The sequence below is a fragment of the Megalobrama amblycephala genome, linkage group LG5 (genome assembly GCF_018812025.1).
Source record: "Megalobrama amblycephala isolate DHTTF-2021 linkage group LG5, ASM1881202v1, whole genome shotgun sequence".
Classification (NCBI taxonomy): Eukaryota; Metazoa; Chordata; class Actinopteri; order Cypriniformes; family Xenocyprididae; genus Megalobrama; species Megalobrama amblycephala.
Window position 1 is genome coordinate 16848062 of NC_063048.1, and position 15931 is coordinate 16863992.

General features: G+C 35.6%; 1 protein-coding gene across 1 annotated transcript; it reads right to left on the bottom strand.

Moving 5' to 3' along the window:
• Positions 1-234: 234 nt before the first annotated feature.
• Positions 235-10643, bottom strand: gpn1 (GPN-loop GTPase 1). The gene is made up of 14 exons (XM_048190886.1): positions 10405-10643; positions 10088-10181; positions 9353-9392; positions 8579-8645; positions 8442-8479; positions 8278-8356; positions 8097-8191; positions 7645-7690; positions 7086-7232; positions 4011-4093; positions 1545-1584; positions 1224-1314; positions 956-1060; positions 235-862 (listed from the first exon to the last, which is right to left on the bottom strand). Exons 1-14 carry the CDS (start codon positions 10585-10587, stop codon positions 771-773), a joined length of 1200 nt encoding a protein of 399 aa, XP_048046843.1. The 5' UTR covers positions 10588-10643; the 3' UTR covers positions 235-770.
• Between the last annotated feature and the right edge of the window lie 5288 nt (positions 10644-15931).

Sequence of the window (15931 nt, forward strand, 5' to 3'; positions counted from 1 at the left end):
CACACATGTGAAGGTCTACAAACACATAATTCATGAAACAGAGGGGCTGAAGGCGTGATTTTGAATCCCACAGTCTCACTACACCCACTGGATCCCTCTTCCATATGGCTGCAAAACCACTACTGCCCACCTTCCATCTCAGCACAGGCTTAGCTCCATTCAATATGAACATGCTGTACGCTTCTTTAAACAGCATTATGAAAAGACAAAGTAGAAAGATTCCAGCAAGGCAGATTTTGTATACTGTATGTATAAAAATATTTTATTTACCATAACAGAAACACAAACTTTATAGGTATAAGAGTCCATTACTTAAAAGAGAAACTGCAGATTTTGGCTTCTGTTCCAGGTTGTTAGGAAAACTAGTTTTTATTAATAGACTTTGTAGAATTGTAGAATGTACATAAATATATTATGCAAAAGAAAAACCACACATTATTTTGTGTGTGCAATGACATGCTCAGTGGAGACACAAGATATCCAACTCCAAAATATGCTGATGCTTGGATTTGAACTAATGCAGTTCTTGACCCGTGCATGATGCAACTGTTTTTACATTCTAATACAAATTTACTCATTTGCAATTCTGAAATCTCAGAGCAGGCTTGCAGGCAGCTAAAGCAGCTGCAGATTCATTGAAAACAGTCCATATTAGCCACCAAAATCTATTTTGGAGTCTTCCAAAGTTAAGACAGTGGATACGTCAAAGTTCAAGGGTCAAACTCAAATGTATGACCGAACGGTATATACACGATGACCATTTCAGGCCCTCACTCTGACTTCCTGTTGCGCACCTGTACTACTTCTCTTCTCTCCTTCAGAAAGTTCCCGAAAGCACCGGCCTCTTTACTTTCTTCTGTGACTGTTAAAAGAATCAATGGGGAATAAGTGCATCATAAACAAGGGTGTTACAGATTATGGTTCTTTAAAAGGCCATTTGAAGGATCCTTCTCACCCGTGTGATCGATGTCATCAGTATCACTGTCTATGTCTTCCTCAACTTCATCTGGGTTGCCGCGATTAAAGATGAGGTTACTAGGCCCACCAAGATCCTGGGCTTCTAAAGAATAAAATAACCAGATGTATACAAGGCACATACATTTTTTTTTTAAAACAAAGCTATTTGGATCTTTCGTTATATGTGAAGAGTTCAAAGTTGATTAATGACTTCCAAATTTCTTTTTTTGAATGAACAGAGACGTGACCGTTCTGAATGAATGTACCGGTAGGAACTGCAGTTTCCATGGGAACTGCTCCCATGTCTTTCCGAAGGCGTTCCAACTGCTCCTGTTGTTTCTGACTCTGAGCTTCAGCCTGAGTATGAGATGTAAGAATTAGTAACAGTCAGACTTGACCTTTTCTCATGGAACGAAAAGGGGACATGCCAGTCCAATATTTATTTGCCTTTCAAATGAAGAATATATATATATATATATATTTGAAGCAAAAAATAAATATAGATTAATCAGTGATGGAAGGATCTTTGCAAGACATGGCCAGTTGATTCATGACTAGTATATCAGCCCACATCAGCGATTACTCACCAGCTCTCTGTGCAGTCGTTCATATTCAGGGCGATACTCGCTGTAAAGACAGTAAAATACATCAACTGTTTGCAGTACAGCATTAATTTATCTTTCAACATATATCTATATTGTCCTAAACAACATATAGATCATTATAATTCCCTGATTGAATCCCTTCTAATACTGAAAAGCTGCACAGCGACTTCAATCACTTTATTTTCTCCATCTCTGTAAAATGTACAGTACTGTGCAAAAGTCTTAGGCACTTCAGTATTTTCACCCCCCAAAAAAGGTTTTAAGCCAGTTATTTATATCTTTTGCTGTAGTGTGTCAATAGGAAATATCCGTTCACATTTCCAAACATTCATTTTGCCATTTATTTAGCAATTAACTTATATTAACTAAATCAAAGCAATATTTTGTGTGACCACCCTTTGCATTTAAAACAGCTCTAGTCCAGGTACACTTGGGCATCATTTTTCAGGTAGCTTTGGAGACAGGTTTCTTAAAATCTCTTGGAGACACGGCCATAGTTCTTGTGGATTTAGTTTGTCTCAGTTTCATGTTTCTTCATGTAATCACAGACGGATTTGATGATGGTGAGCTCTGATCTCCATGTGGAGCACCGGCTGTTGTCAGACTCCTTGTGTATTCAAAAATCTCACTGGATTATTACAATTAATGGCAAAATGAATGTTTGGAAATGTGAACGGATATTTCCTATTGACACACTACAGCAAAAGATATAAATAACTGGCTTAAAACCTTTTTTGGGGGGTGAAAATACTGACGAGCCTAAGACTTTTGCACAGTACTGCATGTCTTTAATGTTTGACCATTACATCAAATCCAGTTTGATATGTTTCTGGGCTTTGGCATTCTATTTTGTTTTTAAAAAAATGTTTCTAACCATAAACAGTTGTAAAATTAATTGATATTTTCTAAAACAGCCAAACAGCCATTTAGGACCAAAAATTATTCAGACACTTTGACCTGACCATGTTTTGCTTAAGTTTTATCTGACATAATTAAGATGATTTTTTTCTGACACAGTTTAACTCTGAGATTTTGTCATATTTTATTACCATTTTTTTTTAAACTATAGTTAATAAACTGCAATAATGAATGAAATGTTCAAGGTGTCTGAATACATTTTGGTTTGACTGTATATATATTAAAAGGGGATGCAATATATAAAGTTAGATGCAATTGAATCACGATTAATCGATTTGACAGCACCAATATTAATTAAAATATTGTATTTTAATTAAAAAATTATAATTTTTTTTATCAAACATTAATTTACAGAATTGAATTAGAACAGAAATATGATCGAGTCAAACTGCAATATGCCTGAAGTGTGGAACATATATTCAAAACACAAGCCACAAATAATTAAATTAGATAACCCAGAGTGATCAATAACATTTTTGATCATATTTTACCATTTCAAAGTGCATCCAATTCTACACTTTATCCCAGACATTGTTAAAGATTTAATCCCTGCTGCAAAGATGCTCCTCTGCCGGTCACGGATGATGGAAGTGAAACTTAAATCTGTCACAGGGGTGGTTGGATTTATTCACGCACATTAAAAATATTTATTAAAAGCTTCTTTCTTTTCACATTTTTATTTATAATATTAACATAATAGGCTGTATGTTAACCTATTGGGAAAGAACCGGTATGTCTATGTAAAATCAGATATTGAGCGCACCCACATCTCTTTCTCATAACACCTCTGCGACGATTCGACTGTGAGATTGGTAGTCGAATCAGGCTCCTCCTATCGAAGACTCGAATCGTCAACTATTCAGGGTCACCCCTAGTTTATATTTAAAGGCATAGTATGCAAGTTTAACCGCTACAGGTTGCTTATTCAAAACAAAAACAAATATGTAGCTTCATGATACAGTGATGGAAAGTGGAATCATGGGAGTATTGTTGTTCACCTTTACAGCTGTTTTAGCTTTATGGGGTCATCTTTGGCGACAGAACCCACAGCAAATGGAAATGAATAATTGTGGTGCATCACGAATGTGGAAAACAAACAACTGTGGCTTGCTAGATGCTACCGAAATTGTATGCTTTGACAATACAACTACAACTTATGCATTTTTTCAGGAAGCGCACCGTTTCCATGGTTTCTACCGACAGCTGATGGTGGGGTGGGGGGGGGGGGGGGGTACAATCTTACATATTGTACCTTTAAATATTTCTGTATAGCATCAATTTATTTTTATTCCAGTTTTAGTACTTCAACTTAAACCTTTTCAGTTAGTTGCAAATGCAACATTTCAATTTCAAGTTTTTCATGTGAGACTTATTTTATTTAGGCTTTATTTCAATTAGCTACTTTTAATAGATTTAAACGATTTTTAGTTTTTAACAACAGCACTGGTAGACAAACTAAAGTCATTGGAGGTTCTACAGTCTGAGCTTAAGCTTGAATTTCATAGTTATACAGAGTGTTGGGATACATACGTTTCATACTCTTTAGCAGCATCTGCAACCTGTACGAACAGTTCATCAAGCCCAGAACCCGTGACTGCAGACACACCGACAACCTACAGGACACAAAGAAAGGCTGTAACGTTCCTGAACAAGCATTAGACTGAGAGGAAAAAAACTAAGTCACAAAAGAATGACTGCATTTGCAACTGTGACCTTAAAGCCCAACAATACATTCCAGACACTGAGAGAGCCATAAATCTGTGTTTATGTCTTGCTTTTTTTTTTTTTTTAATCGATGGTTCACTAATAGCATGGCTTATACAACCTATCATTTTTACAGAAAAAAACAAAACAAAAACAAACTGGCAGCTGTAGTTGGCAGAATAATTCTGTAAAAATACATGTAAACATTTACAGAACAACCTAAAAACTTTCGAATTTGAATTTTTTTAAAAAAAAAATAATAATAATTAAATTGTTAAATGCAACATTCTTTTTTCTGCTGAATTAGCAAGGCCATTCTGCTGCTAAAATCTGTTTTGTACCTTAACATTTACTGACAACCACCAAAATAGCACTGGTAGTAAAGAGAAAGACACATGATGAATCAAAGTCCATCACAAAGAGCTTTTCTACAAGCTGAGGTTAAGACTAAGTTGTAGGGCTGGGCGATATATCGCATGCGATTCTCACGCGCATTTCGTCAGTAAAGCCGGTTCCCTGATTACCGGTAAATCTCCATCACCTGCTTTCAAATGGAGCGCCATTTAACTGACAGAGCCGTAGTTCACTGATAAGCCACGCAATATCACGTTCATATCGCAGATGAATCGCCTTCGATAATGAACGCGATATTTGCATAGCTTGTCAGTGAACTACGGCTCTGTCTATTAAATGCCGCTCCATTTGAAAGCAGGTGATGGCGATTTAGCGGTAATCAGGGAACCGGCTTTACTGACGAAATGCGCGTGAGAATCGCATGCGATATATCGCCCAGCCCTACTAAAGCCGAGTTCAGACTGCACGATTTCCAAAGCAGTCTGGTCACTGTTCTTTTCACACTGCATGACTATCTTGGCCAGCATTCAGTCGCTGCTGTGTTCAAACTGCACGATGGATCGGCGACAGAAGGTTTCACACTGCATGATAGGAAGAATCGCCGACAACTGTCTGGCACGCAAACTACGTTTCACAACCAAAAACACGCGAGATGTGACAAGGAAACAACGCGATATCACGCGTGCAAGACCGGAGTTATTATTATTATTATTAAAAACGGTAGCCCGCAAGAAGCTTGCAATACGAATTGCCTGTGCGCTGATTTGCAGCGAAAACAAGAAAAAGAAAAGAAGAATATGGAGGAGGAAACGGTTGAGGAGACTGTGGATTGTGTGTTCTGCAATGAGAGTTGGAGGTAAATAAATAACTTTTCAATGTGCTGCTGTTGGATGGTCAAGCAAATGTTTGTGCTTTGGTTCTGTTTGATATAATTGTAATGTTTATGTGTACAAAGCCATGCTTGCTGATGTTGTGGTCTATAACTCCTCCCCGAACTCCCCGCTGCTCTGTATCTTGCTCTCTCATTGGCTGTCGGTCATCGCCGATGTAGTTTCCAGTCAGAACACTTTTCACACAGCGGGATTTTGAATCGCCGACAGGTCCAGATATTTAGCATGCCAAATATCTCACGGGTGTCGGCGACTCGTCGGCGATTCTCTCAGATTGCGTCTTTGCTCATTCACACTGCGTGATTGTCACTCGCGTGAACGAGCACCGATTTGGCTGTGATTTCGGGCATTTGTCGGCGATTTCTCAAAACCTGTCGGCGAGCCAAAATCGGGGCTAAAATCGTGCAGTCCGAACTCGGCTTTAGTTGCACACGAAGTTGCACTCTGGTGCATACAAATACAAATCATGGTAACACAAATGACACATAACATAATGCAATAAACAATTTATCAACATAAGATGCAACAAACCCTAATGTACAAAAAGAGAAAAAAATCATTAAAATTAAAAACCATCAAATATGAAGTGTCACAGGGAATTCTCAGCTTACAGCATTTCACTGTAAATCATAAGATTGTTGTTTTTTGCTTCCAACAACTGTACATTTAACTGTATTTTACTGTAAAATTACATGAAACGTAGGGTTAGATCTATTCAAGTTCTTCCCTATATATAGTAAGGGAACTTGAGCCTTGTTCATACTCAGTCCAAATCCAATTTTTGTGCACATTCAATTGAAATCTGATCAGATTTAGCAAATGTGAATGGCAAAAAAAAGTGATTTTTACAAATCCGTTTGGAGCTATATTCATTTGTGGTTTGAAATCCTATTCAAATCGCATTTCTGTAAATCTGTTTCAATCTGACCACTTTGATCGGATTTCACACGGTTTATGTGACTTTCTCATGTAATGTAAAACGTAAACTTCAGACGTTGTTTTAGGAAACGTGAAATTGCTGCAGAAACTAGGTTGAGACCTTTGGAGACGCCAGCACGGAATAAAGCCAGGCATACCAGCTTCCTATATTTGTGCTGCTTCCTCATAAAATGCAGTAGTCCAATGCGGGGTCTACATATTGTCATGTTGAAAATAAGACATCTGTCTTGCAAACCCCTCCATGTTGCCTTTGTAGTTTTTGCCGTATGCATACCAACTCAACTTCACTGCCCTAGAAACCAATGCAGATATTCTGGAATGTGGAAGAGCGGCATGGGACACACAAATCGGATCTGAACAGTTGCAATACACATTGTGTACAGTCAATAATTTTAGATCAGATTCCATTCGGATACACAAATAATCAGATTTGGACTGACAGTGTGAACGTAGCCTTAGCGTCGTCAACCAATTAACAGGTTTAGCATCTTTACAGTCTTTAACAGTTAAAATTACAATCACTTTTTACAGTGTGAACAAATATGTAACCCTATCTATTCATTTTTTCCTAAGCAGTTAGATGTACATATCTAAATTCCAGAATATAATGGAGATTTAAGGGAGGACTTTTTGGCTTGGGTCATTAAGCAACCATCTAGCAACCATCCATCCGGAACTTACAGTAATGCGGTTTAACTGGACCGGAGCTTTGACTCACCCTCAGGTTGGTGTAGAACTCATCCAGGACGAGACTCATAGAGCGGGTCAGGTTACTAACATAAGACGTCTCCTGATTCAAAGCGTCCTGGAACACCTCGAAGTCCTGCATCCACTCCACTGCAAAACTGTGATCTATGATGTCAGTCTGAAGAAAAGAAAAAAAAAAAAAAAAAACACTTGCACTGATTTGTTATATTTAAAACAAATAATTTGATCAGCAAAAAACATGCTGATAGATGAGATTGTTTATCCACCAATAATCATTTTTTGAACAGTAATTTTATTCATATTAAATGTATTTATTAATATAAAAAGTATAATTAATAACAAATATATATTTAAATGTAAATAACAAATATTAATAAATAGGATAATAAATATTTATTATTTACATAATATTATACATTTATTTTATTTTTTAATTAATATAAATAAAATAATTTTATTTAAGAAATACTGCATGCATCATACAATCGTCATCCTAGTAGATATCAGTATTTGCCGATAAAAAAAAAAACAATTGACCACTAAAGATTAGGATGACGGCATTTTCTTACCTTGTTCATGGCGACTATGAATGGTAGCTTGGTCTTGTAGAGAATGCTGGAGGAAAACAAGACATTTCACTAAGATCTACTGAAATCATGACATCACTTTCATGATGTTGTTAACACAGCATAATACAGTGTGAATATAACACTGAGAACTCAGCAAGTACACTGTGCACTCTGAACTATTCTGCTTTACACTACATTCATTTTGTGCAATTTAAAATCTCAGAAATATTTATGGAAGCTTGTTTCTGCCACGAAATAAAAAAATCAAAAGGTAATTGAGACTTTTTATCTAACAATTTAGATCTTTTATCCCCAAAAAAATTCAACTTGCAATTGCAGGGAAAAAAAAAAAAAGAATAGTGAAATATAAACTCACAATTACTTTTTGCACTTTTTATTCAGTGGCGGAAACAACCAAGATACTGTATATCAAATAAGTCTGAGATGCTGACCTGCAGGCGTACAACATGTTGGACATGAAGGTGACCGGATTCACACTCCGAGACGTGTCCATCACATAAATGACAACACAGGGAAAAGAAGAGGCCTAGAAAAGAAACCTTGTGTTTATATTCAACACAAGGAAACCCACAGTAACAATATCATGACTAAGCATGAAAGACAGTGAAGTACCAGAGCTTCAGTTATAATAGTTCCAGATGCCGACCATGTGAACACCTCTATTTGTCCAGGAGTGTCGATCAAAACATGCCTGCACACAAAAAAATCATACATGAGATAGTAGCACTAAGAAAAAATAGATATAATCACATCTAGAGTACTGAACACAGACTTACTGGTGATTACTTTGCTTTTTCTCAATAAACTTCATGACCTAAAAGAGGCACACAGAAATGGTAAATTAGAACAGAAGTAGGTGGAAGTTAAAGTGTAAAACAGTGACATCTATTGGATCCTTCAAATGCAGTTCAACCTGATCAAATCGTGTTGCAAACAGATTCAGAGATGTGACAATTCCTCCATTTGGACCTAAACCATATCTGCATTAGAGTCAAAGACAATCCACTTATTTATATTATCATGATTTTTTCAAGTCATTTGTGATTCACTGAGAATGCACTGATTAAAGGGATAGTTCACCCAAAAATGAAAATCGTCATCATTTACTCACCCTCATGTTGCTCCAAACCGGTATGAATTTCTTTATTTTGCTGAACACAAAAAATATTTTGAAGAATATGGGTAACCAAACTGTCAATGAGCCCCATTGACTTCCATTATTATTTTTTTTCTCCATACTATGGAAGTCAGTGGGGCCCATTGACTGTTTGGTTACCCATATTCTTCAAAATATCTTCTTTTGTGTTCAACAGAAGAAATTCATACAGGTTTGGAACAACTTTAGGGTGAGTAAATGAGGACAGAATTTAATTTTTTGGGGTAAACTATCCCTTTAAGAGCAATGTCTAGCTAAAATAAAGTGTTAGAGCAGAGTATAACCACATTGGATACTAAAAAGTTTTTTTTTTAAGATTTTAAAATAGCTAATTTTTCCAGGCCTGGAAATCATAACCTTACAAGTCCCTGATATTTCAAGTTGGGGCTGTGAACAAGTTTGAATCCATTATGTCTATCCTGAGGTTTAAAGGTTTTGTGAAACCACCCAAATAACAGTCCATGCCTGGTGAAAATATGCGCTATAATGATGATACACAGCAAAAGACATAATTTCACACTGAAAGGATACTGTTTCATGACTTCCTTGTAATTGACAGTGTCTCTGATATCTGTAAGAAAAAAAAACAATCAGACTTAATCTTTGACATTAATGTAATTGATAAGATGCTATCCAATCATGAATATTTATCCATAACAAAAGCAGCCAGTGTTTCGATCAGTAAAATAATCGGAGTGAAATTTTCACTGCTTCACACGGTGCTGGTTCCAGTGCCGATCTGGAATTTGGTGTGCAAATCTGGAACTAAATGTTATCTGAATAACTTCTGAAAGTTAAATCAAAAACAGCTTGTGCAGGCAAAAAGGCACTGAATCAAATTACTATGGATGTTAAATAAGTTCTCAAAACCTTTAAGACTCATTAACTCCAATTACACTGTTTTTCCATATTTGCTCAAAATGTGATTCACCAATATCATATATTCAAGTAGGTTTTAAAATCAAGCTTCTCTTATATTGTGAATTTTTATACTATTTTATTCTCATAGTGCTAAATAAACACAAATATTATGTGTAAAATGACAAAGGCCAGTTGTGAGATCATTAAAATTATTAATGAAATTAGTTTGGATTTTTACATTTGTTTTTAAACTCGTAAACAACGTCCGCCATGAGCTCCAGTTTGTGTACCAAAATAGTCAGTCATGTCATCGTTCGGTTCTCAAGCCGGTGGAAACGCGGTTTCCACCTGCTCCGGTACGAGAACCAGCACCGTTTTAATGGAATAGGGGGAACAGTGACAAACCAATGTTGGCTGGAAAAGGGACCTCATGAACTGCAGGATCGAGATTGATGACATATGGAGGAGTTTTCTTGGAGTGCAGGTAAGCTGTGAGCCTCTGATACAACAATATATAGAGAGAAATATTACTATTCATTAATTCATATTTATATCCATCTTGATTCAAGTTAATGTTTACTGGATTTCTTTATAAGCAGTCATTATTTGGTTTCAGAATTCTCACATATAACACTGAAAGAATCTTAATATAACCAAGTAGATGTTACATAATTATATAATTTACTTATCATTGTACTGATGTGTTAGTCACTCAGTCTTACCTGCACAAAAGTTGTTTTTCCGGACCCTGCCATGCCTAGAACTATGAGACACACCGGTTTCTGTTCTGTATTCTGTTGGTTAGATGAACTCTGGCTCGGTGCTGCTTTATCATCTCGAACTTCTTTACATTTATCATCACTTTCATATGAAGCTCCATCTCCGCTGTCTGCTGCAGTCGCCATGCTGCTACTACTGAACACTTACCGTAAAGTAATGTCTACTGGCGTAAAATGACGAAAAACACCCTGTCATTATTACTTATGACCACTAGATGACTGCAGAGTCCATACGATTTGTTTTATTTTTATAAAATGTGACTGACTGAGAATAGGATTAGTGACGGAGACATTAAAATAGTTATTTGAAAAAGAAAAAAAAAATATATATTGAATCTGGATCATATTTCATTCTAAAAAAACAAACAAAACATAAACAAGTGATATTATTATTATTTAAATTACTTAATTATAATAATTATCATAATTAGTATTAATCATTATTATTATTCCGACCATTTTTGTATTATTTGCATAACAATTAACCATATAAATTATCAGAATATTCATTAGAACATTAAATTTTTTTAATTTATTCACAATGTTTCTCAAATTTGTCTCTATTTTATCTTTATTGTAACAATTAACAATACCCCTTCTCAAGTGTCAGCAGTCTACTGTAATGTGGATATATACAATTGGAAGTAAATAATTTTTGTTGTACTGAATTTAGTAATGTCTGGACAAAATTATTTCCGTTACTTTTCTTTTCATTTTTTCTTTTTTTCGCATTACAGTAATAAGAATGTGCTTAATTGCCATGAAAATAATCTAATTTTTATTTATATTTCGATTTGGGGGTGAAATGTGAGGCCAAACATTTCTTTGCAAGATTCACCAAGTATTATTTTCATAAACGTGTCGTTGCATTTTCCTTGTTACTGCTTTTGTCATTAGCTGAGATACCTGAGTCACATCAAAAGCATTTGCTGGCACTGTTTGTATATGCCAAAAATAGCCTTTATATATATCTTGTCTGTATCAACACATACAAGGGCCCTTTGTGTTTTTTCCATACAGCTCTGCTCTTCCTCATGTCGGTGCTGCATTAACACACTGAGTCTTCTGAGGGCAAACAGCTAGTGCTAGTGCGCGTTCAGTCCTTCGGATGGTTTATACTAGACATTCCTCTATAAGAATGGAGCTGTAGGGAGCCAGGTTTGCCCAGTCTATGTGTATCGTTCAACTGTGTGAGCAGTTTCTTTACATGAAGGTGTCAGGGCTGGTGGCTCTGTATAAGCTTGCCTCATATTCTTGGTGCATGCTTGCAGATGTTTTATATGCTACAGTTTTAGAACAACTAATTGCCAACCAGTCGGAAGTAAAAGAGAGAAAAATATTCCAGTGTTTACAACTGTTGACATTCTCTTTAACAACCATTGACGGACAAACATTACTCACATTTCAGCTGCTTCCTTAGTAGTCTTTCCATGGTGATTCTGATGACAGATTTATTATTGTTTACTGATCTCACCTTTCAAGAGTGTTGGCTTATAATCGTTGTTACTGGGTCGATTCTGTGTCATGTTGAGAACAATGATGTCCCTTTTGGCCAACATTCAATATTCAAGTGAAATGTCAAGAACATGACCTGCCATTATCTACTGTGGGACTGTTTTTTTCCTCTCCATAAATAACCATGTGTTTTTGCACAATATCTACAGATATCATTTTTCAATATAAAATGCATTGTTCATGGAGGACAGTTCAGATAAAGGACATTGTCCATGCAATATAATGTTACCTTGAACTTTTAAAACATATATATTTTTCTTAATCAGTGATTTTATCTTGTTTTCTAGTAAAATATCTCAGTCCTAATTGATGCTAAATGCTATGTTTGCAAATCTGTTGCAAACCCATTCTAGTGTATTATTTAGTTGGTAACATTTTACAATAAGGTCCTGTTAGTTAATGTTAGTTAATGCATTAACTAACATTAACTAACAATGAGCTACAGTATCTATTATTATTTGTTAACATTAATTATTAAAAGTTCAACTATTCATTGTTAGTTCATGTTAGCTCAAATCCATTAAATATTATTAACAGATACAACTTTTGATTTTAATAATGCGTTAGTAAATGTTGAATTTAATATTAACTAATATTATTAATGAATGCTTTATTTTCTTTGTTAATTCATGTTAACTAATGCAGCTAAATAATATTAACAAATTGAACCTTATTGTAAAGTGTTACCATTTATTTACTGAACTTTTTTTTTTCATTATATACTGTATATATATACAGTACAGTCCAAAAGTTTGGAACCACTAAGATTTTTAATGTTTTTAAAAGAAGTTTCGTCTGCTCACCAAGGCTACATTTATTTAATTAACAATACAGTAAAAAACAGTAATATTGTGAAATATAATTACAATTTAAAATAACTGCTTTCTATTTGAATATATTTCACAAAGTAATTTATTCCTGTGATGGCAAAGCTGAATTTTCAGCATCATTACTCCAGTCTTCAGTGTCACATGATCCTTCAGAAATCATTCTAATATGCTGATCTGCTGCTCAAGAAACATTTAATGTGTACAATTGTACAAAATATTTGTGTACAATATTTTTTTTCAGGATTATTTGATGAATAGAAAGTTCAAAAGAACAGTGTTTATCTGAAATCTAATCTTTTGTAACATTATAAATGTCTTTACTGCCACTTTTGATTGATTTAATGCATCCTTGCTGAATAAAAGTATTCATTTCTTTAATTTCTTTTCAAAAAAATAAAAATAAAAATTCTTACTGACCCCAAACTTTTGAACGGTAGTGTATAATGCTACAGAAGCTTTGTATTTCAGATAAATGCTGTTCTTTTGAACTTTCTATTCATCAAGGAATCCTGAAAAAAAAAAGTACACAACTGTTTTCAACATTGAAAATAATCATAAATGTTTATTGAGCAGCAAATCAGCATATTAGAATGATTTCTGAAGGATCATGTGACACTGAAGACTGGAGTAACGATGCTGAAAATTCAGCTTTGCATCACAAGAATAAATTACTTTGTCAAATGTATTTAAATAGTACAGTTATTTTAAATTGTAATAATATTTCACAATATTACTGTTTTTTACTGTATTTTTAATTAAATAAATGTAGCCTTGGTGAGCAGACGAAACTTCTTTTAAAAACATTAAAAATCTTAGTGGTTCCAAACTTTTGGACTTTACTGTATATATATATATATATATATATATATATATATATATATATATATATATATATATATATATATATATATAGTGTTTTTCATTTCATATAATATTTAGTTCTTTTTTTTTGTTTTTATAATATTTAGTAAAGCACTTCCCACTGACCATTTACTAGGAAAAACCATAAATATATATTTTTTAATTGTTTAGGCCGATTTTGTGCTATATCTTGAATGAAGTTTATTTTGCTAATTAGTTTCTTCTTGTTTTAAGCATAAACATCACAAAATTTTGTTTTGTTGATAGCAAATTTGATTTGTTTTCTTAGAGAGTGCATCCTTAATTTTTTAACACACTGAAATCGATTTCCTTTCCCTTGCCACATTGCATTCAATTTTGGAATATCCTCTCTATACACACCGAAAATAAATAAATGCATGAAATTAATGCTTTATTTTGAAGTTAATGCATCAGTGGCTTTGTTTAAAAGATCATTTGCACTCCAAATGTGCTTTGCAGATGCACACGATTACAGACTGACAGATACTGATGGCTCCTTTCAGAGACCCCCCTGGTCTCCAGCCTCTTCCGTAATGCTCTGAGTAATGGAAAATGAAATTGGGCATGTGGTTTGGATTCATTATGAGAAATCTGGAGTGGGAAAGAAGATCCCTCTCGAGTGAATCTGATACTGAGTGTTTTATTCCTTTGTTGCTTATCATTCTATTTCATTTGAGTCTGCTGCATGTAGATATGGAAAATGTGATGTGACCTGATCATGGAGGAAACTGATATTCCTTTTCATTTATGTGCAATATGAGAGTGAGAAATAGTAACAGTGATAATTGCTGTTGCAAATATCATTATTATTTGTAGCACCAAAGAAATGTGGTTTGAAAAAAACCCTGTAACCCTAAGAATTAGCAATAAATCTTGTGTTAGATGCCAATATCAGTTTGTGGCTGGCACAGCACTCGTGCAGGGTTGACATTGTGGTTGCAGGTCGTGAACTTAAACCCTATTTAGGTTGTGTCAGTGTCTGTTTGATCTTTAAATTATGGCCTCTAAGGGCTTCTTCTCAGTGCTCAAAGGACAAAGGTCTTGTCGGTTTAATCAGATTTTGGACACAGTGAAAGTAAACATGTTGTCTAGCGAAGAATCTAAGGGAAAATTAAAAGCTTCTGCCCATGACCTTTAAACTGTGATCAAAGACCCTCAAAAGACATATATCAATACGAGTCCACTAAATGTAAAAAACGTGTCACAGACTCAAGCATACTGTTATATGATTTTTATTATCTGTATTTCTTCTTGTTTTCCAGTGAAAATATTGAAATAGTTATTGTCTCCTAAAAGAAAGAACGGATTCTGAACTGCCTGCAAACGAGTCGTCAGTAATTCCAGTCTAACTTCCTGCACAAGCCAATGTTGGTTTACAAATTTGCATAATGCCAGGATATGATCTTCACTGGCTGTCCACAACCAACGTCTACTTTGACCCACCTTCAAACACTGTAGTTGTAGCTGAGGCCTGGAAGAGTTTGGGTCATATTGTGGACATGTTGAGAAGGCACTGTTTTCGAGATGGTCCTCACTGCAGGACACACTTTACGTACCCCTAAACCTACCCATCTCCACCCCCTGGATCTGGATCCAACTCCTCACACTTTACATATCCGTAAATCTACCCGTCTCCACCCCCTGGATCTAAACCTATCCATCTCCACCCCCTGGATCTGGATCCAACTCCTCCCACTTTACATAATCCCTAAACCTACCAGTCTCCACCCCTGGATCTAAACCTACCCATCTCCACCCCCTGGATCTGGATCCAACTCCTCACACTTTACATATCCCTAAACCTACCCGTCTCCACCCCCTGGATCTAAACCTACCCATCTCCACCCCATGGATCTGGATCCAACTCCTCACACTTTACATATCCCTAAACCTACCTGTCTCCACCCCCTGAATCTGGATCCAACTCCTCACACTTTACATATCCCTAAACCTACCCGTCTCCACCCCCTGGATCTAAACCTACCCGTCTCCACCCCCTGGATCTAAACCTACCCATCTCCACCCCATGGATCTGGATCCAACTCCTCACACTTTACATATCCCTAACCCTACCCATCTCCACCCCCTGGATCTGGATCCAACTCCTCACACTTTACATATTCCTAAACCTACCCATCTCCACCCCCTGGATCTGGATCCAACTCCTCACACTTTACATAATCCCTAAACCTACCCGTCTCCACCCCCTGGATCTAAACCTACCCATCTCTACCCCATGGATC